General features: G+C 40.3%; 1 protein-coding gene across 5 annotated transcripts in view; it reads right to left on the reverse strand.

Annotated features, from left to right (window-relative positions):
* CFAP61 (cilia and flagella associated protein 61) overlaps positions 1-21,553 on the reverse strand; it is a 294,287-nt gene that overhangs the window by 249,380 nt on the left and 23,354 nt on the right. For 4 of the 5 annotated variants that reach the window (XR_006891038.1, XM_046678345.1, XM_046678346.1 and 1 more), the window contains exons 3-6: positions 15,894-16,044; positions 12,828-12,904; positions 11,893-11,960; positions 11,536-11,662 (exon numbers count right to left, since the gene is read on the reverse strand). Coding sequence is in view for 4 of the 5 variants with exons in the window: in XM_046678345.1 (XP_046534301.1) it covers positions 11,536-11,662; positions 11,893-11,960; positions 12,828-12,904; positions 15,894-16,044 (423 nt within the window). In the remaining variant the exon portion in view is untranslated. Of the gene's footprint in view, positions 1-11,535; positions 11,663-11,892; positions 11,961-12,827; positions 12,905-15,893; positions 16,045-21,553 lie in introns of those variants that run through there. The other variant, XM_046678348.1, reaches the window with a different exon arrangement.

Below are 21,553 nucleotides of genomic sequence, written 5' to 3' on the forward strand. Positions count from 1 at the left end.
CACAGTTATGTATTAAAGACTCTGAGAAGTACTGGGATAAAGAATATTTAACCTTGCTTAGGCATTTCTCCAACACTGGCCCATGGTACCCTTCATTCCTGAGACATTTCTACACTATCCACACAGGAGGAAATTCTGGTTTGAAGGTAACAAAGCTCTGCTCACCATCCTGGGGACATCCACCTCAAACCTCCATTCTCAGTACCCTCTACAGTGACCTTGACAACCAATATCGGGGGTTGAGGAGGACCCAAGAACCAGGTTTATAGCAGCATGGTCATCCTGGCCCTTGGACTCCAACTTGCATATTTAAGTATTTTCTTCTTTTTAGTACATTCTTGGTAAAATTTTGTGTTCTATTTTATCTGTCTAGAATGTTTTTATACTTTTTTCCTGGTACTTTTCTTATTAAAATGCTCCACATTTGTGTTATCTTTTTGGTAGTATATCTGATCTGGCTACTAACCTTTATCCTCTCTCCTTTATTTCATTACTAAGCCATCTTCATCACCTCATTTTATCTTCTAATATGTTCTCTTTGACGTTAATAGTAGCTCCGTCTATTGAGTTATTAGTATGTATACAAAGCTCAGGGCTTTATCCAGATTACCTCTGTTGCTATACTTCTCATAGCAACCCAGGAGGTAGGCATTGCCATCTTCATTGCACAGATGGAGGAGAGCAAGGCTGAGAGGGATGATGGCATACTTTGCCTAATAGGACAGAACTAGTTGGCAGTAGAGTCATGTGATGAACTCAGGTCAGTTGACTTAGACGCTGCTGTCACATACTACACTAAGTCAACAATGCTCTTCAAAAATCCTTCTTTTTCTTGACACTCCTTTTGAAAACTGGTAGCAGGAATCATGAGCACATGCAAAACAGTTGAGAGGAGGATCTTTGGCTCAAGGGCCAGAGGTCGACACTGTGAATCATCAAGGCAGCCTTGCCACAACTCCTCCAGGGTCAATAAGAACAGGCATAGAACATCTATAGTTAACGTATGGAATGGGAGAGGTTATCACTACAGAAGCTTGAATCATTGCAAAATTGTCCATTGGACACTGTAGGTATAAACTCTCCCATTTCATTCACTATCACTATGTTTAAAACCTTGCCTTCTTCACCTCACTTCCTTACTAAAAAACTTTTGCCAGTCCCCACTGTTTATGGGTTGAGCACAGAAGCCTTACCCTCATTTTTATGGCCTCCATCTTTCCATCTTTATCACCAACAACAATACAAGTTGATCTACTCATTGTCCCTAGAAGGGGACCCCACCATCTTCCCTCTTTCCACCTATACAGCTCTGTGACCCCCTCACTTATCCCAAATTCCAGCATCCTTCAAGGCTAACCTCCACCCCACACCCTCCAGTGGTTCATCTTCCCAGCCTCCTTTCCCAGGAATCCAACGAGAGTGTCATCATTGGATATCCATTGTCCACTTCTGGTGTTAATGTCAACACAGGACATGTTCCCAACCAAGGAACATGCTACATGCTTTTCTTTGTGGATAGAGAGGGAGTTCTGTGCCTCTCTGTGGCAAAGACTCTCTCCTGACCAAACTCTGGCCAGGCTCATCTGAGCCCTCTTCTCAACTAGGCCTCAACCTTGGCCTATAAAGTCTTGAAGAAACACTAACATAGTTTCTAATAGCTCAAGGCCACATCCCTAGGATGACCTTAGCCACCTTTAAAGTGCCTTCCTGAGAAAGCTCAAGGCTGCCAGAAGAATTTCCTGTTTTTTCCAGCCAACTCCTGAGGATAGGGCCTCTGTCTCCCAGTCTCTGTGGGAGGGTAGGAGCCTAACTTCAATAAGCACCAGTTAGCAAACTCAGATGGGTTTCATATGCACCAACCCCATCTTCCTGATTTTTGTAATTTTTCACCTCCCCGACTCTACCAAGACCCACTTACCCCCCTCCCAATTCCCTCATTTTCCCTGTAAGAGGCCCAGTCACCTCTGTACATACCAAAGTTGAGTTCAGTTCACAGTGGATGCTTTTCCCTATCACAATAGTTATTACTAATTAAAATCTGTCCTTAGCACTTTAACCAGTATCCAGTTTTGTCGACCTTTCACATCTGCACACCCTGTAGCCCACAGCACACGTGCAACAGTGACAGCCAACATGGACAGGGCCCTTACCATACACCAGGACCTGGCCCAGGGTCCCACACACACTGACAGTGCTAAGGGGTGCCATTGCGTGTTTTCCACGTGAGGGATGTGTGGCTCGAAGGGGCACATCTGGGGAGTGAGCCCACAGTCCCTCACTGGAGCTCCACATCCCCTCTACTTAGCCTGACTCTACTGACTGAGAAAGCTTTCCAGTCACTTCAACACTAGGCCTTGGTTTCTCACCTACAAAATGGGCAGGGACAAGGATAGTGGGAAGGTACAGTGTGGTAATACAAGGGATACCCTCCTGTTCACTCTCTGGCAGGCAGTAAGCCCTCAGCAGTATTTGCTCTGGAGAGATTTCACATGCCCCCCACCATACCCCATGCCGCCTGGAAACCCCTGCCAGCTGGCACCACCTGGGTGCTCAGGACCTTGGCTGAAGGAGCCTAGAATGCTCCAATGCATTCTAGAAGCCACTCACTTCCCCACTTAACAACTTGCCCAAAGGATGCTGCTAACAGGGGTGGTTTTTCTCTGTAAAGAGTCCTGGATGATATAGGTTAAAAAAAATTTTTAAAGAAGATTCTAGGTGAGCATAGCCAACAAATCCATTTTCAAACATTTTGCCAAAAATGAAAGTCTGCATTTATATTTATTAATAGAGATAATTATTTTAAATAATTCAATATCCTAATCATTTTAAGTAGATTGAGATCGCTATCATATAGGGAACTCCAAAATCAACTGTGTACCATGGGCTTTTCTCTATATGATGGACATAAAAATATTACTCAATGGATATAAAAATCAGAAATAAAAGTTTACAGGGACCCAGGGCTGTAGGCCTAATCATGAGCCCTCAGCAGCCCATTAACAAACTTATTCATAATCATACCACAATTCTAATTCTTTTGGGAAATATAAGAAAAAAACATTCAAATCTTAGTGTTCTGAAGAGTCTCTCACTTAAGCCAAAATGGATAAAGAGGACCTTGTTCTGCTAAATGCATTCCTTGGGGTAATCGATAATTTATGATCTTGCATCAGCCCCGGTGCTAATGATAAAGTATGACATCAGCCTCGCAGAGTCTCAAATGGCATATGACAAAGTCCAGCCTCACAGAAACAAAACACCCCGGCTACCAAAAACAATTCAGCCAGTGAAATGTTTAAATGTGAGCATTCCGAGGCGATGAGCACCACCTGCTACTCAGATAGCAGGAGAGCCACGACTTCCCTGAATTCATTTGGCACAGCAGAGCCACGTGCCCGGCACCTCTGTGACCCACAGCCTTTCAGTGGTGATGACTATGGAAGGTCATAGTTCACCAACATAAAGTATAATGGGAATGACACCATTCTGAGTGAAAAGAAACTTTCCTCTATATCTTCCATTCAGCACGTGGCTTGTAGGAGGCAATTATGTGCTTGTTAATGTAACCAGTTATAGAATATTTTATTTTAGCTTGTTTGGAAGAAACAAATGTCCATCCCATAAAGAATGATTGATGGCTCAGGCACTAAATGTCCATCAGACGGTGAAAAACATGCCCAATGAAAATGGAGTCAACTCTAAAGCTTAGGATAATCAACAGCCTCTCAAGGACACCTCACTTGGGGAATGGGTGCCCTCTTAACCCAGGAGAAGGCAAGGTGAAGGATGACAGGGACCTGACGGCTCTCACTGGCTTCCTTGGAGGTGCGGAGAAGAAAAGACAAACTCACTCATCATTTCCACTATGTCTGTTAGCTGTGCTTTCGAGGAGCATCATGATGCCCAGACCCCACAGAACTTTCCCAGCTGGCTGGCATGGTCTCTTGCTGACAGGCAGACTCTGAGAGTGCTTCAATGCCTCAACGTCTTGACCACTCTTCTGTGTAATTACAATCCTAGCGGATAATCTACAGGCCAGCTTCCCTTTAGCACAGGAGGTGCGTGTTATTTTCTTGCTAGCAAAGAAACCATTGCGCATTCACAGATGGAAGTTCACACATAAGGACTGCAATGACAGCAGCAGCAGCAGCAGGCCACCTTTGCATGCAGAACATCGGCCTGCCCACCTCTCTCCTGTCTGACGGCATTTTCCACACCCGGAGAGGACTTACATTTCATTAGCTAGACCTAAAAGTGTACCACTGAAAAAGTGATTCTGATGTCACTTTAGATGCCATAACAATGGTATTTCTTCAAGCCTGAGAGTGTGTGTACGTGTGTGTAGGCGTTAAGAAATCAAAGAATGAAGGAAAAAAATCACAGAGAATCCAGTTTAGTGATAGCATGAAAGAATGCAGCGTATTAAAACCTACAGTGGGTGCCAACTGGATTTTTCTTTTTACTCAGATGTGTAAAACAAAGCACCTTTGTTTTTCCAAGACTTCTTGTGACCTCTAGTGGTCTTCTTTAAGAAAATCAAATCCATCATTTCTAAGCTATATTCCATTTTAGAACTTTGAAATAGGTTTTGGAACCATTTAGCTTCTACTCATTGAAAAATGTCATGGTTTTAAGTTATGGAGGATTTTAAACCCTAAATGATTTCAAACCACATTCAAGGCCAATTAGAGGCCCCTGCCATTCACACCACCAGGATCTGATCCAAAAGTCTATCTTGGCACACCATCGCTCCAGTTGGATTGCTAACCAAATTCTATTTGCTGGGTCACTTATCAGGACTCAACACGTTTAATGGCGAAATTCTGTACTTACTCTACCCCATATTTTGAATGCTTTAGGACATTCAAAACTTTAGCATCAGAATGTTCATTTATATGAAATTGCTCAGAAGTCAAGCTTAAGTGGAGTCCTAAAGAGCATGAGACTATCAAATGCTTAATAAAAATAACTGCTTTGAGAGGTGAAAAGTTAGTATTTAAAAACCACTAGTTTTATGTTTTAAAGTCCTAAATTTTCTTTCATCTATTTTAAATAGCAATAATGTTGACCCAATTTAGTTAATCGTTATCAACAAAAAGTAGTATTCCATTTTAGTTACTTTATAATACTGACTGACAGCACATAATCCTTTCCTTGTGAGTCCTCCCTCACTCCCATGAGGCCTTGAAAAAGGTAGGTTTTCTCCCAGAAAGACTATTCCAATAGTTTCTAAGTCTGAGAACATCTCAAATCCACCACTGATGATTAATCAAGCTCATTACAGATTACAAAAGTGTGCCCAGAAGCAGCTATGCTTCATTTCAGATATTACGCAAAACACAGAACAGTAACTTCAATAATTAGGGTCTAAGCAGAGGGGCAGATTACAGCACAATTTTCCACATGGGTAAATCAAAGAAACAGGACTGGGGATGACAGCGTTAATTCGCTGGCTCTGAATACGTTGCTAGGTAAATGGCAGAAGGATAATTACACCCCCAAACCCTTCACTGGTTTAGTATCTTAAGAATTGTGTTCTTCACAATTAATTATCAGTGCAAGTAACTACTGATGCAACAGATGTTGAAAAATAAATGTGGGGAAATAAGAGAAATACGGCAGCCCAAGAGGATCCAAGGCTATTCTCATGCCCACGTAACATTCTGAAAGGTCTTCTTTTCTTCTGCATTGTTAAGGCGGGAGATAGTCCCCGTGAGCGCATTTTCCAGATACCTGAAATTCTACACCTGCAAATATCAGAACTTGAAATTGAACATTTAGGAGAGAGCGCTTCTTGATACACATTACACTTCTCCACCTTCTTTAAGCAAAAGCATCAACTGTCATAATTCCATAATTTCCTCATGAATTCATGCTATACACTAAACTGTCTTTTTATAAATGTCCCTTCCCCACGACGAAGTACCCACTGTCATCTCTATGCTGCCAGGGCTATATTCCTCTTGTGACTTGCTTCTTGAGATTTACTGTGGGCTGGGCAAGTGGCATGTTTCACCACCAGAGGCTGAACAAGTAAGACCTCAGGGGAAGGAATCGGGAAAGTTTAGTTCAGGCCACATCAGCCCTGTCCACTTGAAAATTATAGTCCATAACACTAAATTTTTCAAGAGTAAAAGGAAGGAAGGAAGGAGGTGGTGGGATGGGAAGGAGAGAAGGAAGAAGACCAGCTCATAACCACCAGTTACCACATGCTTCCTAGAAGCCAGCACTGCGCTGGGCACATTCTACACCTTTTCTCCAGCAACCGACATCCTGAAGGACAAGCAGGGCATCAGTGAGTAGGTTAGCAAAGACGTCCCCTTACTAAAATTGAAAGAAATGGGTAATTTTTAGATAGGCTGTCTCTGTACATGCCAGTTTCAGTATTAAATTTATACACAATTTTCTATCACAATAATGTCTTGCTGAATACCTATGTTGAAAGTACTTAAGCTTTAAAATTCCTCAAGAAAATGATTAATTCCCAGAATCCAAATTTGGTGTACTGCCTACTCTTTAAGAAAATATGGAGCCTCCGGGCTGGTGAACGCGGGAAGCTTTGGGGAGAGTGGCGCACCCGGAGCGGGCATGGAAGGTCTACGCCCTTTTCCCACACCTTGCCCTTCCCATCTTTTTCATCTGGTTGTTCTTGCGGTATATCTTTTTATAATAAACTGGTGATCTAGTAAGTAAAAAAAAGGAGAAAATACTTTTGGAAACGTGCCTCCCTCACCTGTAACCCATTCCCTTCTACCCTCCCCCAAAGAACTGTCTACTTTGCACACACACGTTTAATCATCCATCCAGATAATTCCTAAACTAGAAATAATTTTAAATTCAACTATTTGATTCATTTAAAATGAAACCTGCAAAATGGCACTCAGATCCACAAATATTTAGATACATGCAAATTAAAACAACGAAATTCTATTTTGACCTAATAGATTGGAAACAGTTTTAATAACTGAAAACATCCAGTATTGGTGAGAGTGTAAGCAAATAAGACTCTATTGGTTAGGATATAAACTGATATGACTATTTTGGTTGAATAATTTGGTAGCATCAATTTTTAAATCTTAGTATTTAATGCATTCTTATCCAGAAATTCCACTTCTAGGTATCCATACTATAGAAAAAAAATAGCATGAGTACTTGAAGATATATGTACAAGACTGTTTACCACAGTAGTACCTGTTATAGAAAAAAATGAGGACAAATTTCTATAAATAAGGAATAATTAAATGAATTATACTAGAGCCACATGATTAAATACCATTAAGCCATTAAAAAGAATAAAATTGATCCAGAAAGATGATGATCTGCTATATTAAGTGAAAAATACAATTAACAGAACATATGATCATGACTATAGAGAGAGAGAGGGCATATACACTATACTTGCATATGTGTGTGTAGTTACATACTAAGATGGAAGAATGAAATAATGAGTAATTTTTACTTAAAAATTTTTCTGGTTTGAAAACATAATTCATTTTGTTAAATGAACTCCTCCCCCAAATTAACTAGCAAATGGCAGGAAAAAATGACAGACTTTAAAATGAAATGAAGACAAAAGTACAGCAATTGCTAGACTATTTACAAGATCCTAAGCAATTAATTTATGGAAATTTCTCATAACATAAAAAACTGCTGACTTGTGAATATTTTTACAATAAAACGTCTTTAAAGAATGCAGCTTCCTGAAGTACAGGAGGGCCTATTTGATGATACTAACAAGAGAAACTTCATATCATAGGAAGGAGGATTTGAAAGATATAAGAGAATCAATTGAAAATATTATTTCACTCAAATTTCCTTCTCTTCAGAATGCATCTGGCTTGTATTAGTACTGGTATCATGATCAAAAGTATTTTATAAAGAGAGAATTATGATGTGATTATTTAGCTGTGAATAAAAAGAAAGTAAAGAAAAATAGTTTTATGCAAGGAATTTTCTTTTCTCCTATTGTAGATTAGGTATCTAAACTTATTCTACTCTTTGGTAACCTTTATTTTAGACACATGATGTCTGGATATCAGAATGCAAAGTAAATGCTCTAGATGGAGACTAAAACCAGAATCACTTATATGGTTGCACAGTGTTCAACATCTGCCTCTCTCTTTGCCTTCCTTCATCACTAAACTTCTCTAAAGAGCAGTGAATATTCCCTTGCCTTCAATTCATTACCTCTCATTTATTCAGCTCACTGCAATTTGACTTCCAATATCCAACTCTGCCCTTCAAGGAGGGACAAGACCAGACTCAAACCAAGTGGCCGGAGATAGGGCACTGGTGACTGAGTGGCGACGGTTAGCACAGAGGAGCCAAAGGAATGAGCTTGGGGAAAAGCTGAGGCCCATATCCTGGGGAAAGCAGAATCCAGAGCCATGAGAACAAGAGAAAAAGAGCAGCAACTCGGGATGGGGAAGGCCATCCCCCAGGTTGAGGCTGGGAGAAGAGGCCAGTGTCAGTGCAAGCAGCTACCCACCCTCTCACCCAAAGTTCATCTGACTTTTCTTTAATAAATATAGAATTATTCAAGTTATGATTTTTTTCTTAAATGAGTTTTAGTAGTTTGTGTTTTTCAAGGAATTTGCCCATTTAATCTAAATTGTTGAATTTGTAGAGTTGTTGTAATATTCTCTTATCCCTTTAATGTCTGTAGGATCTGTAGTGATATCATCTCTTTCACTCCTGGTATCAGTAATTTGTCTTCTCTTTTTTTTTCTTGGTCACTTTGGCTAAAAGTTCATCAGTTTTATTCACCTCATCTCTGTCTTTTTAAATTTCCAAATCCAACGGCCTCTTTTTTCTACTCAAATTATTTGATTTCCCTGCATCATTTGCCACTTTAAGAGTCTTTGACTTCTATAATACTTCTCTCCTTCTCTTCCAGTTTTCTTCCTTCTTATTGTTAACAGCTCATTATCAACTTTCAAAATTCTGCCCTAGTCCTCTGCTTTTTCACTTTAAAATTGCCCCCTCAATTAGACAGTCTCCTTTATTTTCATGATCTCCTTACTCATGAGAGGACCTGTATTTCCAACTCTCTCCTGTCCATCTAACACTATTATTTCTACTTTAAGCTAATGAATCCACCATCCCCCCTAAACCTGAAAACCCTGAGTCACCATTAACTCATTCTTATCCTTCAACTTCTCCATCCAACTGGGAACCAAATTGGACTTTCCCTCTCAGACATTTCTTTGCATCTATGCACCTGCCCTGATTCATTCTCCTACCTGGATCTCTTTGACTTGTCACTACCTGAATTCCAGCCAGTATCATTTCTTGGCCAGACTGTTCTGTGCTCCTCCCCTATAAGCCACTGATAACATGAAAATCAGTTATCTTTTAATATGCAGCCTGAATCATGTCTTTCTTCTTCTGTGCTCCCTGCTGGCTCCAAGACAAAGCCTTCTCATTACAGTTCTTCCTTTCTATTCAATGGTCTGCTCTTCCTCCCCACACCATGAATAGCAGCCACACCTGCCTACCTGCCTGGTAATAGATATTCCAGGTGCTTTCCTGCCTCCATGCCTTTGCTCATTCTGTCTCCCTGACTGAACTCTGACTTATCCTTCCTGATCACATTCAGAGGCTACCTTCTCTGTGAAGCCTTTTTCCCTTTAAATTGTTTTCACTGAGGTATAATAACATATAGTAAAATGAACAGATATTAAGAATACGGTTTAATGAGTTTTGACAACTGCATACACCCCAATCAATACACAGAGCATTGCCATCACCCAAGAATTCCATCATGTCCCTCCCAGTCTCACTCTTCCATCCATCAGAGGCAACCACTGATCTGATTTCTTTCTCTACAGATTATTCTTGCCCTTTTTGTACATTATAAAGGTGTAAACAAGAGTATATGGTCTTTTTTCTGTGTCTGCCTTCTTTCACTCAACATAAACCTTCTGAGATTGAGCCACACTATTATGTATATAAGTAGTTCATTCCATCTCATTGCTGAGCAGTATCACTGTATGGATATAACACAGTTTGTAAATGTAAACTACACTTATGCTGTCTTCATCCCTCTGTGTCCTTCCCTATTCCAAGCTACACAGAATTACAGCTTATTGTAGATGGGTCACTCCCCCACCCTTAACTCTAATAACATTAATAATAATATTTAATTTCTTTGGGCATTTACATGTGACTGGAAGTATACTAAGTACTTGACTTTCATCAGCTCATCCAATCATTACAACAATCCCATGTAGTAGACAACACACCCACTGACAGAGAGGAAACTCAAGCCTGTAGAGGCCAAGTTCCTTTTTCAAGTTAACCCATCTGGTGAGTAGTAGAACAAAGATCAGAATCTAGATCCACTTGATGTCATTTTTTTCAAATTCTTAACAATTATGCCATAATACGACATGCCTGGTAAATAGTAGGCTCTTGCTTTTTTAAAATATAAATTCAATAATTTCTAAAGAAATCCAGCAAATATGGCTTGATTGACCCAATGAAGATACAATTTATTCTTCACTGATAAATTAAGCCAAGCAACCACCTTTGTGAAATGATTTCATATGCACAGTTTTTTCAAAAGAGGTATTCTATTTTGTGAGTCAGAAATCTGGGTGGACTCAGCCAGGCAGTCCCTGCTTGGGGTCGCAGTCAGATGTCAGCTGGGCTGCAGATATAGGGGTGCTCTCCTTGGCTGGACGTCCACAATGGCGCACTCACACAGCTGGGTGGAAAGGCTGACTGTCAATGGGAGCTCAGCTGGGGCTGTCAACCCTGGTGCCAACACGTGACCTCTCCAGCACGGTGGTCTCAGGGCAGTCAGACTTCTTCCCCTGATATCCTCCAGAGCAAGCATCCCAAGAGAACCAGGCATAAGCTTTTCAGCCTCACAAGTCATAAAGCCTCCCTTCCGCCAAGCTGTGTGAGTGGAAGCAGTCACAATCTGCCCAGATTCATAAAGAGGGAACACACATCTCACCTCTTGATGAGAGAAGTGGCAATGCCACGTTGTAGGAGAGCTTGCAGGATGGAAGATGGTGTTGCAGCCATCGTTGGAATACAGAAGCTGCCACAGCCATCTCCTTAAGACTGCTGAACTTCAGGGCATGTCATGGGGCCCTTGATGGTAAAGACCTCCAACTTGGAAAACTCCTCTTTGAGATCAATAGAATTCTTACTCACTGAGTGTCAGAAAATAGGTGGACTTTATTGGGAAAACTAAATAGGTAGAATTTTAAGTTTGTTTTATTTGAAAGTTAATTCATTCAGTGTGGGGCCAAGGAAGGTGGGTTTTCAGAAACCCCTGAGTAGTAAATACACAACTTTGCCAGCTGAATAGCCCCAAATGAGTCTCATCAGATATTTAGTCCTGCACATTATGTCATCAAGGGGAACTATAAACATCTCCAAATGAAGCAATGCTTACGAGTATTATAAAACAATTTAATCCAAGCTATAATCGCTTCAGTAAGAATTGGCAATTTAAAAACTCTTTATAAGGTAAGTGTCAGGGTAAAGCTTAGGTAACAAAAGGCATCACTCCCACCTTACCTGGCTCTGCGAATGTGCAGCTGAGGGTAATGGTTATGTCTGTGACAAACATGCACGGCAAAGTCCTCGTCAAACGTCAGACTTGGGACATTCCCCACTGGGTCAAACACAGTTATGAGAGCTGAGCCTAATCATAGAGACAGAGAAATTTGGCCTTGTTTTCCAAGGAGTAACTTTAGGAGTTCAGAACAAAATGTACTTTCCATTCGAAATTGTGTTTTAATTGTTACAATCAAATAGGCACAATATACATTTAGAACCTAGAGATCATTCTTATTTCCCATTCCCCAGCACCATTTTAAGCATGAATCTCCTATATTAACAACTGAGGACAGGAAGTAGATGAGTTGACCTTACCCAGGCTCATGTAGCATGGCACTATGAGAAATATGAAGTGAAGTTCCGGCACTGCCTTAAATACGGTCCTGGGAAGGGAAAGAGAGGGTGGGACGGGTGTTAATAACAAAGCAATGCCATTAGCTGGCACCAGACTGAGACAAATGCCTCTACTAAAAAAATGAGGTGTTCATAAATCCACACAGGCTCCTTTGCTCCCTGCCTACGAAGGCAAGAACATCTTCAAGGCAATTTCCTTTTCTTCTATACTTTTCTCTGGATTTCAAATGGTCCCTTTTCTATCCATTCCGTGGAGGTAGAGAGAATAAAGGGTGCCATGTTCATGTGGCACACCAGATTTCTGCTAATATTAACCTTTGACCTGGCATCTGGACGGTCTGGTGTGACATTACAAAGTCACTTGAAAGCTGAGGCCGCTACCCCCAAATGTCTGCGCAGGCTGTCAGAGATGCATCGCCATCACTCAGCAGCCCCACCGATCACATTTCAGCATGCCATATTATTCAGGCCGCTTCTATGTCTGTTATATTAATAAACTTTTCTAAAGATAAGATTGAAGAAAACTATTTTTAGAAACATCCAAGCCTGTAACATTTTACTCTTCCCCTACTTTCCCCTAAATCCATTTTTTTAAATGGCTGCACTACCTGTTTGCCTCAAACAATGGAAGTTAAAAGATGTGCACTGAAAGGGGCATCAATTCAAAGAAATAGATTGTTTTCTTTCAGAAATATCACTATTATTTAAAGTAAATGCTTTCATATAGCTATAAATTACAAGTAATCTAAACATCTCAAAGAATCTCATGTCCTGTAAAAATATTTTAAAACTATTCCACATGGTATCTTTTGTGTCATTTTGGCATTCACATGTCCTGTCTACAGTGCTGCTACCAGCCTTCAGATGTCACCATCGGCAAGGCCCCGGCCACTCACCGAATAATCTCTTTGCAGCAGCCAACAGAATACTCATCCACGGCCACAAAGAGGTGCATGAACAATGTGTTCAGAGGCTGCAGAAGAAAAGAGAGTACGATTAAGGGCTGAGTCAGCATTTGGGCTGTCAGAGCAGGGTGGGAGGTAGGAGGAGGGTTTGGGGCCTCCAGGACACCGAGCTGCCGGGTTCTGGATGATATTTTATGTCTAAAGTGATAAGATACCCAGGAAGCACTCGAGCTGTCTCACTGACTCTGTTTGCCGCCTTCTGTCCTCCTAGCTCAGAGTTATTCAAGGAAACAGGGATCGTAAATGAGTCCAGTGCGTCCGGCCCTTCTTCCTGCCCTTACAATCAGGCAGTGGGCAGGGAAGCGCCTGCAGGGGAATGAAATCGATTATTAACTCAGTAGTCTTGTCCTCAGGGGTTCTATGCCAAGTGAAAGACAATCACCCTTTCCCTGGGGCTCTTGAGCCAGCAGCTGCTGCTCTATTCAAGTGACACAGTGAAAGATTCTCTTATGAATTTGAAGGATGGAAGGCAGATGCCACATTATGAATCCAATGGCTTGTTTTGTTCAACATTCCCAGAGTCAGAATCAAATATTACTCTTGGGATCCAGAAAACCTGGGAGCTGAAAACTCAAAGTAGCAAGATTCTAATACGACTTTCAGGTTAAATCTTTTTAGTTTTTAAAGAGCTTTGTCCCATAATTTCTGAAGACTTTTTAAGAGGCCTAAATAATGAGTTGTTGTTCTATACATCCACACATCAGTCTGCTCAACTCAGTACCCCTGTGTTTAAAGGGACATCTTTAAATTCCGGAGATAATGAAAATGTGAGGTCATTGACTGGTAAGGGTCGCGCTTGCACCTAGATCAGGGCAAGAGGAGAGCTGTCTGTGTTTCTCGTTTTCTGAATAATTTTATAGACGGCCTTGGGTTACCAGCTGCACGTCCGTGTGCCTTGGTTTACCCTCCTGTAGGATAGCACAAGCCTTAGGAACACTCAGAAGGAGTGTATATCATGCATAAAACGGCAAGGGAAGAATCACGAGTTTGTTTCACCAGCTTGAAAACCCCCAAAAGGCAAACAACACAAACCCCAAAGTCTAGATAACAACAGCAAAGACACCACTGGAAGCACTTTCCATGTATGAAGTCATCTGATCCCACAACAACCTTACTTAACATCTGTTTTACATTCTGAACTGGACCAGCCACAGGAGGACATGGTTTATTACGTGGCTGATTTATCTCCCAAATTCTCTCTTCCATAAAAAATATTATAGTTCAAGATTTACTCCTTAGCTTTAAGATAAAAACCATTATTTCAGTTGCAAATACCCCTGGGATAGGTAGTACATTAAACCTTAAGTCTCTATACCAATGCTGTCCAAGAGAAAAATAATTTGAGCCACAAATGCAAGCCACACATGTAATTTTAAATTTTCTAGTAGACATATAAAAAGAGCAAAAAAAAAACAGATAAGATAAATTTTTAACATTTTATTTAACCTAATATATTCAAATTATCATTTTAACAAGTAATCAATCTAAAAGTTATTAATGAGATATTTTACACACTTTTTTTCTACTAAGTATTTGAAATCCAGTGCATATTTTATACTTACAGAACATCTCAAATCAGACTAGTCATACTTGAAGTGCTCAATTACTACATAGAGCAAGTGGCTACCATATTGGGCAGATGAGCTCTATACTGTTGTAGGGAGTAGTTTAAAAAGAAATAATCTTAAGAGAACAAGAAAAGGAACAAAAGGGGAAAGAGTTTTATAAATAAGGGTGTTAATTTATAATTTTAAAAAAGGTAAAATCATGACCCTAATGCAAATATAAAATGAACACACGTCAGAAATTTATTCAATCCATCAGTTAATGAGGTGACCAGTGAGATGAGAAAAACAATTCATTGCATTTAAGGAGTTGGCCACTTTAGGCAATTTAATGAGAGAATGTTAGAAATAAGATCGCTGGGCTAGATTTAAAATAGTTGATGTCCTACTGGGCCATAAACCGTAAACTTTGAGGTTATCTCTTCCGCCAGACAGTGATTATTTACATCTCAAATGGACAAAAATCTACAAGTTAATCACTGTTCCTCCAGAACTGCAAAATAGCCCAATCAATAGAAAGTCAATCAAAGCCACAAGCACTGGACTGAAAGCGTCTTTCTGGCCTATTTCCAAGTTTGAGAAAATTTTTCTGACAATGGTAGCTGGGTATACAGGATGGTGAGGCAGAAGAGAGCACAGAGGACAAGAGGAAGGCACCATCTAGCTAAACAAATGCTGGATAATGTGCTGGGGCGTCCGTGTGCGTGTGTGCCTGTACACATTCATTGAACTCACTCATTCACGCAATTGGGAATCCCCAGGGCTCTGGGGACAGCTGTTGAATTCCACTGACAGGCAAGCATGCTGCCCACAGTCTCGGCCTCTGGCTTTCCACAGAAACTGGGGCCAGGTGCTGGCCCGGCTCTGGCAGGCTGAGGGCAGGGAAAGCTCAGTCTTGGCATCTGGGAACTGCTGACCTGACTCCCATCAGGTTGTCATGTAACTGCAGCCAGAAGATATCAAATGAGCCAGAGTCCATGAGGGCACTTTGAAAATTCTAAAGTGCGACATGACTCTGAGGCTCTGTTGTCATTATTATAGCAGCAAATGCATAAATGGCAGGTGCCCTCCTAGCATATCAAAGACTTCAGACACTGATGCTGGAAGCATAGCGTGGAGACCGGGGAAGCGCATGTGCTGGCACTCCCATTAATTCCTTGCTCCCTCTCCCTCCTCATCAGCAAAGCATGACCTGAGTCTTGCTAGCAGCTGACTGACCTGGCTGTCACCCACTTTTTCCCATCCCCTCTGGCCTCCTGCTCTCAGACTCACCTTTCCTCTCCACCAGCTAATTTCTTTTCTAACTGTCATATATCTTCTGTTGTGGGTTTTGAACTGCTCAATCTAAAAACTGAAAAGACAAATATGCAAACATAGGATTTCCCTTCAAAATTAAGGCTGTTCTAATATGCGTTGTGAACCCATTGCTTACTGTGCACTGGATTTCACTGTCGAGCTCATGGAATACGGACACCCAGTCATCTTGCTTGGCAACATTCCAGTTGGGATAGTCTAGGAAGGTGGCCTGGGCCATGATCTCCTCCTTGTCATTGTAGACGGTAACAGCAAGGTTTGCCTTTTCCCTGTAGAAATGATTAAAGTTGCACACATGAATAAGATCAGCAGAAGTGAGATGAGGAGGTGTCATTTTCTCCCTCCTTTGGCTGCTGAAGCTCAGCAATCACTGCATAAGGTTTGATAACCTTTGGAAGAGGTCGTGGCAGCCACTTTGGGAGGAGATCTTTCAGGACATCTGGTGTCATCAACTAAATTATTGAAAATTACATTTCATTAGAAAGGTGTTATATTTATGATACCAAGTGTCCAGTACCCTTCCCTTGAAGAATGGCTGGGAAAATTGCTTGACTGCAGTCTTCCCCGCCCTCTTCATGTTGCCAATTCCACTGTGTTGGCTTAAACACAAACAATTAGGGTGGCCAACTGTCCCTATGTGCCCGAGACTGAGAAGGTGCCCAGGATAGTCCCAGACCAACTGGGAAGAGTTGTCATCTACGTGCAGCAGCAAAGCTGAGCGTTTAGCTCTCCCTCTGTCAGCATTCTTAACCAAGTGCTCGCAACCCTCAGCCCGCACCCATGGCCTAATGGATTCTAATGAAATCTGAGCATCTGGGATATCACCTGCCCCAGATGCAGAAATGAGACCCTGAGAGGTCTTGCTTAAGCTAAGGCAGCCCAGCAAGTTAATAAAGACAAGGGAGAAGCAGATCTTCCAAGTCTTATTCTGGCGGCTGTACCAACCCCGTCATGTGGCCCATGATGACAGCAACAGCTACCACAGCACATAGTTTACACAGAGAACCATTTGTACGTAAATTGAAGTGCAGTTTTCACTTTTTGATCGGAGTGAAATCTACTGATATCTTCTTTTTTTATTGAGTTAATGATAGGTTACAATCTTGTGAAATTTCAGTTGTACATTAATGTTTGTCATTCATGTTATAGGTGCACCACTTCACCCTTTCTGCCCACCCCCCACCCTACCTTTCCACTGGTATCCACTAAACTGTTCTCTTAGTTCACATTTCTAAATTCCTCATATGAGTGGAGTCATACACAGATTATCCTTCTCTAGCTGGCTTATTTCACTTAACATAATTCCCTAAAGGTCCATCCATGTTATTGCAAATAGAATGATTTTGTTCTGTTTTGCAGCTGAGTAGTATTCCATTGTATATACGTACCACATCTTCTTTATCCATTCGTCTGTTGATGGGCACTTAGGTTGCTTCCATGTCTTGGCTATTGTAAATAATGCTGCAATGAACATTGGGGTACATAGGACTTTTGGGATTGCTGACTTCAAGCTCTTAGGATAGATACCCAGTAGTGGGATGGCTGGATCGTATGGTAGTTCTATTTTTAATTTTTTGAGGAATCTCCATACTGTTTTCCATAGTGGCTGCACCGGTTTGCATTCCCACCAGCAGTGTATGAGGGTTCCTTTTTCTCCACAACCTCTCCAACATTTGTTACTATTAGTTTTAGATATTTTTGTCATTCTAATGGGTGTAAGGTGATATCTTAGTGTAGTTTTGATTTGCATTTCCCTGCTGATCAGCGATGATGAGCATCTTTTCATGTGCCTATTGGCCATCTGTAAATCTTCTTTGGAGAAATGTCTGTTCATGTCTCCAGCCCATTTTTTGATTGGGTTGTTTGATTTTTTTGTTGAGTTGTGTGAGTTCTTTATATATAATGGATATTAAGCCTTTGTCAGATATAGGACTTGCAAATATTTTTTCCCAGTTAGTGGGTTGTTTTTTTGTTTCAATCCTGTTTTTATTTGCCTTGAAGAAGCTCTTTAGTCTGATGAAGTCCCATTTGTTTATTCTTTCTATTGTTTCCTTTCTCTGAGAAGACATGGTGTCCGAAAAGATCCTTTTAATACTGATGTCAAAGAGTGTACTGCCTACGTTTTCTTCTAGAAGCCTTATGGTTTCAAGTCTCACCTTTAGGTCTTTGATCCATTTTGAGTTTATTTTGGTGAATGGTGAAAAAGAATGGTCAATTTTCATTCTTTTACATGTGACTTTCCAGTTTTCCCAGCACCATTTGTTGAAAAGACTTTCTTTTCTTCATTGTATGCCCTCAGCTCCTTTATCGAAGATAAGCTGTCCATAGATGTGTGGCTTTATTTCTGGGCTTTCAATTCTGTTTCATTGATCTGTGCACCTGTTTTTGTACCAGTACCATGCTGTTTTGATTACTGTAGCTTTGTAGTATGTTTTGAAGTCAGGGATTGTGATGCCTCCCATTTTGTTCTTTTTTCTCAGGATTGCTTTAGAAATTTGGGGTCTTTTGTTGCCCCGTATGAATTTTAGGATTCTTTGTTCTAATTCTGTAAAGAATGTCATTGGGATTCTGATTGGGATGGCATTGAATCTGTAGATTGCTTTAGGTAGAACGGACATTTTAACTATGTTTATTCTTCCAATCCATGTACATGGAATGTCTTTCCATCTCCTTATGTCGTCATCTAATTCTCTCAGAAAGGTCTTGTAATTTTCATTATATAGGTCCTTCACTTCCTTAGTTAAATTTACCCCAAGATATTTTATTCTTTTCGTTACAACTGTGAATGGTATTATGTTCTTGAGTTCTTTTTCTGTTAGTTCGTTATTAGAGTATAGAAATGCTACTGATTTATGCAAATTGATTTTGTACCCTGCAACTTTGCTGTAGTTGTTGATTACTTCTAAGAGTCTTCCAATGGATTCTTCGGGGTTTTCTATATATAAGATCATTTCGTCTGCAAACAGCGAGAGTTTCACTTCTTCCCTCCCTATTTGGATTCCTTTTATTCCTTTTTCTTGCCTGATTGCTCTGGCCAGGACCTCCAGTACTATGTTAAATAAGAGTGGTGATAGAGGGCATCCTTGTCTCGTTCCTGTTTTCAGGGGGATGGCGTTCAGTTTTTGCCCATTGAGTATGATGTTGGCTATGGGTTTGTCATATATGGTCTTTATTATGTTGAGGTAGTTTCCTTCTATGCCCATTTTGTTCAGAGCTTTTATCATAAATGGCTGTTGGATCTTGTCAAATGCCTTCTCTGCATCTATTGAGATGATCAGGTGGTTTTTATTCCTCAGTTTGTTGATGTGGTGTATCACACTGATTGATTTGCGGATGTTGAGGCAACCCTGTGTCCCTGGTATGAATCCCACCTGATCCTGAATGTATGATCCTTTTGATGAATTGCTGAATTCTGGTTGCCAAAATTTTGTTAAGAATTTTTGCATCTATGTTCATCAGTGATATTGGCCTGTAGTTCTCTTTTTTTCGTAGTGTCCTTGTCAGGTTTTGGTATCAGCATGATGTTGGCCTCATAGAATGCGTTAGGAAGTGTTCCATCCTCCCTAATTTTTTGGAATAGTTCAAAAAGGATAGGTATTAAATCCTCTCTGAAAGTTTGGTAGAATTCCCCAGGAAAGCCATCTGGTCCTAGGGTTTTATTCTTTGGGATGTTTTTGATTTCTGTTTCAATCTCTTTCCTTGTGATTGGTCTGTTCAAATTGTCTGCCTCTTCTTGAGTGAGCTTTGGAAGATTGTAGGAGTCCAAGAATTTATCCATTTCCTCTAGGTTATCCATTCTGTTGGCATATAGTTTTTTGTAGTATTCTCTTATAATCCATTGTATTTCTGCAGAGTCTGTTGTTATTTCTCCTCTTTCATTTCTGATTTTGTTTATTTGAGCTTTCTCCCTTTTTTTCTTTGTAAGTCTGGCTAGGGGTTTGTTGATTTTATTTATCTTCTCAAAGAACCAGCTCTTTGTTTCACTGATCCTTTCTACTGCCTTTTTCGTTTCAATAGTATTTATTTCTGCTCTGATTTTTATTATTTCTCTCCTTCTGCTGACTTTGGGCTTCATTTGTTCTTTTTTCTCTAGTTCAGTTAGGTGTGCTTTAAGGTTGCTTATTTGGGATTTTTCTTGTTTGTTAAGATGTGCCTGTATTGCGATGAATTTTCCTCTTAATACAGCTTTTGGTGTATCCCATATGAGATGGTATGGCATGTTATCATTTTCATTAGTTTCCAGGTATTTTTTTATTTCTTCTTTAATTTCTTCAATGATCCATTGCTTGTTCAGTAGTGTGTTGTTTAGTCTCCACATCTTTGTGCCTTTCTCAGCTTTTTTCTCGTAATTGATTTCTAGCCTTATAGCACTATGATCTGAGAAGATGCTTGTTATTATTTCAACTTTTTTAAATTTGTAGAGGCTTGCCTTGTTTCCCAACATATGGTCTATCCTAGAGAATGCTCCATGTGCACTTGAGAAGAATGTGTATTCAGCTCTTTCAGGGTGGAGTGATCTATATATGTCTATTAAGTCCAATTGTTTTAGTTTTTCATTCAGCTCCACTATTTCCTTGTTGATTTTCTGTCTGGATGATCTGTCCATTGATGTGAGTGGGGTGTTGAGGTCCCCTACTATTATTGTGTTGTTTTTAATATCTTCCTTTAGGTCTGTTAATAGTTGCTTTATGAATCTTGGTGCTCCTGTGTTGGGTGCATAGATATTTATAAGCGTTATTTCTTCTTGATGAAGTGTCCCTTTGATCATTATATATTGTCCCTCTGTGTCTCTCTTTACCTGTCTTATTTTGAAATCCACTTGGTCTGATATGAGAATTGCAACACCTGCCTTTTTTTCCTTGCTATTTGCTTGAAGTATTGTCCTCCACCCCTTCACCCTGAGTCTGTGTTTGTCCTTGGGGCTGAGGTGTGTTTCCTGGAGGCAACAAATTGTTGGATCTTGTTCTTTAATCCATTTTGCCACTCTGTGTCTTTTTATTGGAGAGTTCAATCCGTTCATATTGAGAGTGATTATTGATGCATGTGGACTTAATGCTGTTAATCTGTTGCTCATTATCTTGTTTTCCTGTGTTTCTTTTCCTGTGTGCTTTAGACTACCCATTTAATACTGCAATTTCTTATGCTGGGTTTCTTAGATTTTTCCTTATTTATGATTTGTGACTCTGTTCTGTATTTTATTTTAGTGTCTACCTTGAAGTTTGTATTTAGAATCTCGTGTATAATATAGTCTATTCTCTGGTGGTCTCTTACCTACTTGACCAATACTGATTTAGACCCTTTGCTCTTCCCCTCCTAAATAATTATTTTCATTTTTTATTCCAACTCGTCTTATTCATTTGTAGTTAGAGTGCTAAGATCGGCCTTGTTTTGGTAGTTTCCTTACCTTTACCCTAATGCTATAGTTGAATATTTGCTATCCTGTTCTGGTTCTATCCATCGGTCTCCCTAGTCTGTGGATTGTGTCCCCTTTCTCCCTTTTTTCTTTTTTCAGGTATGAGAGCCTTCTTGAGGATTTCTTGTAATGGAGGGCTTTTAGTTACAAATTCCCTTAACTTTTGTTTGTCTAGAAAAGATTTAATGTCTCCCTCATATCTGAAGGAAATTCTTGCTGGATAGAGTATTCTTGGCTGAAGGTTTTTATCCTTTAAAGCTTTGAATATATCACTCCATTCTCTCCTAGCTTGTAGGGTGTCTGTAGAGAAATCCACTGACAGTCTGATAGGGGCTCCTTTATAGGTTATTCTCTTTTTTTTCCTT

Source organism: Equus quagga, chromosome 12 (genome assembly GCF_021613505.1).
Source record: "Equus quagga isolate Etosha38 chromosome 12, UCLA_HA_Equagga_1.0, whole genome shotgun sequence".
Taxonomy (NCBI): domain Eukaryota; kingdom Metazoa; phylum Chordata; class Mammalia; order Perissodactyla; family Equidae; genus Equus; species Equus quagga.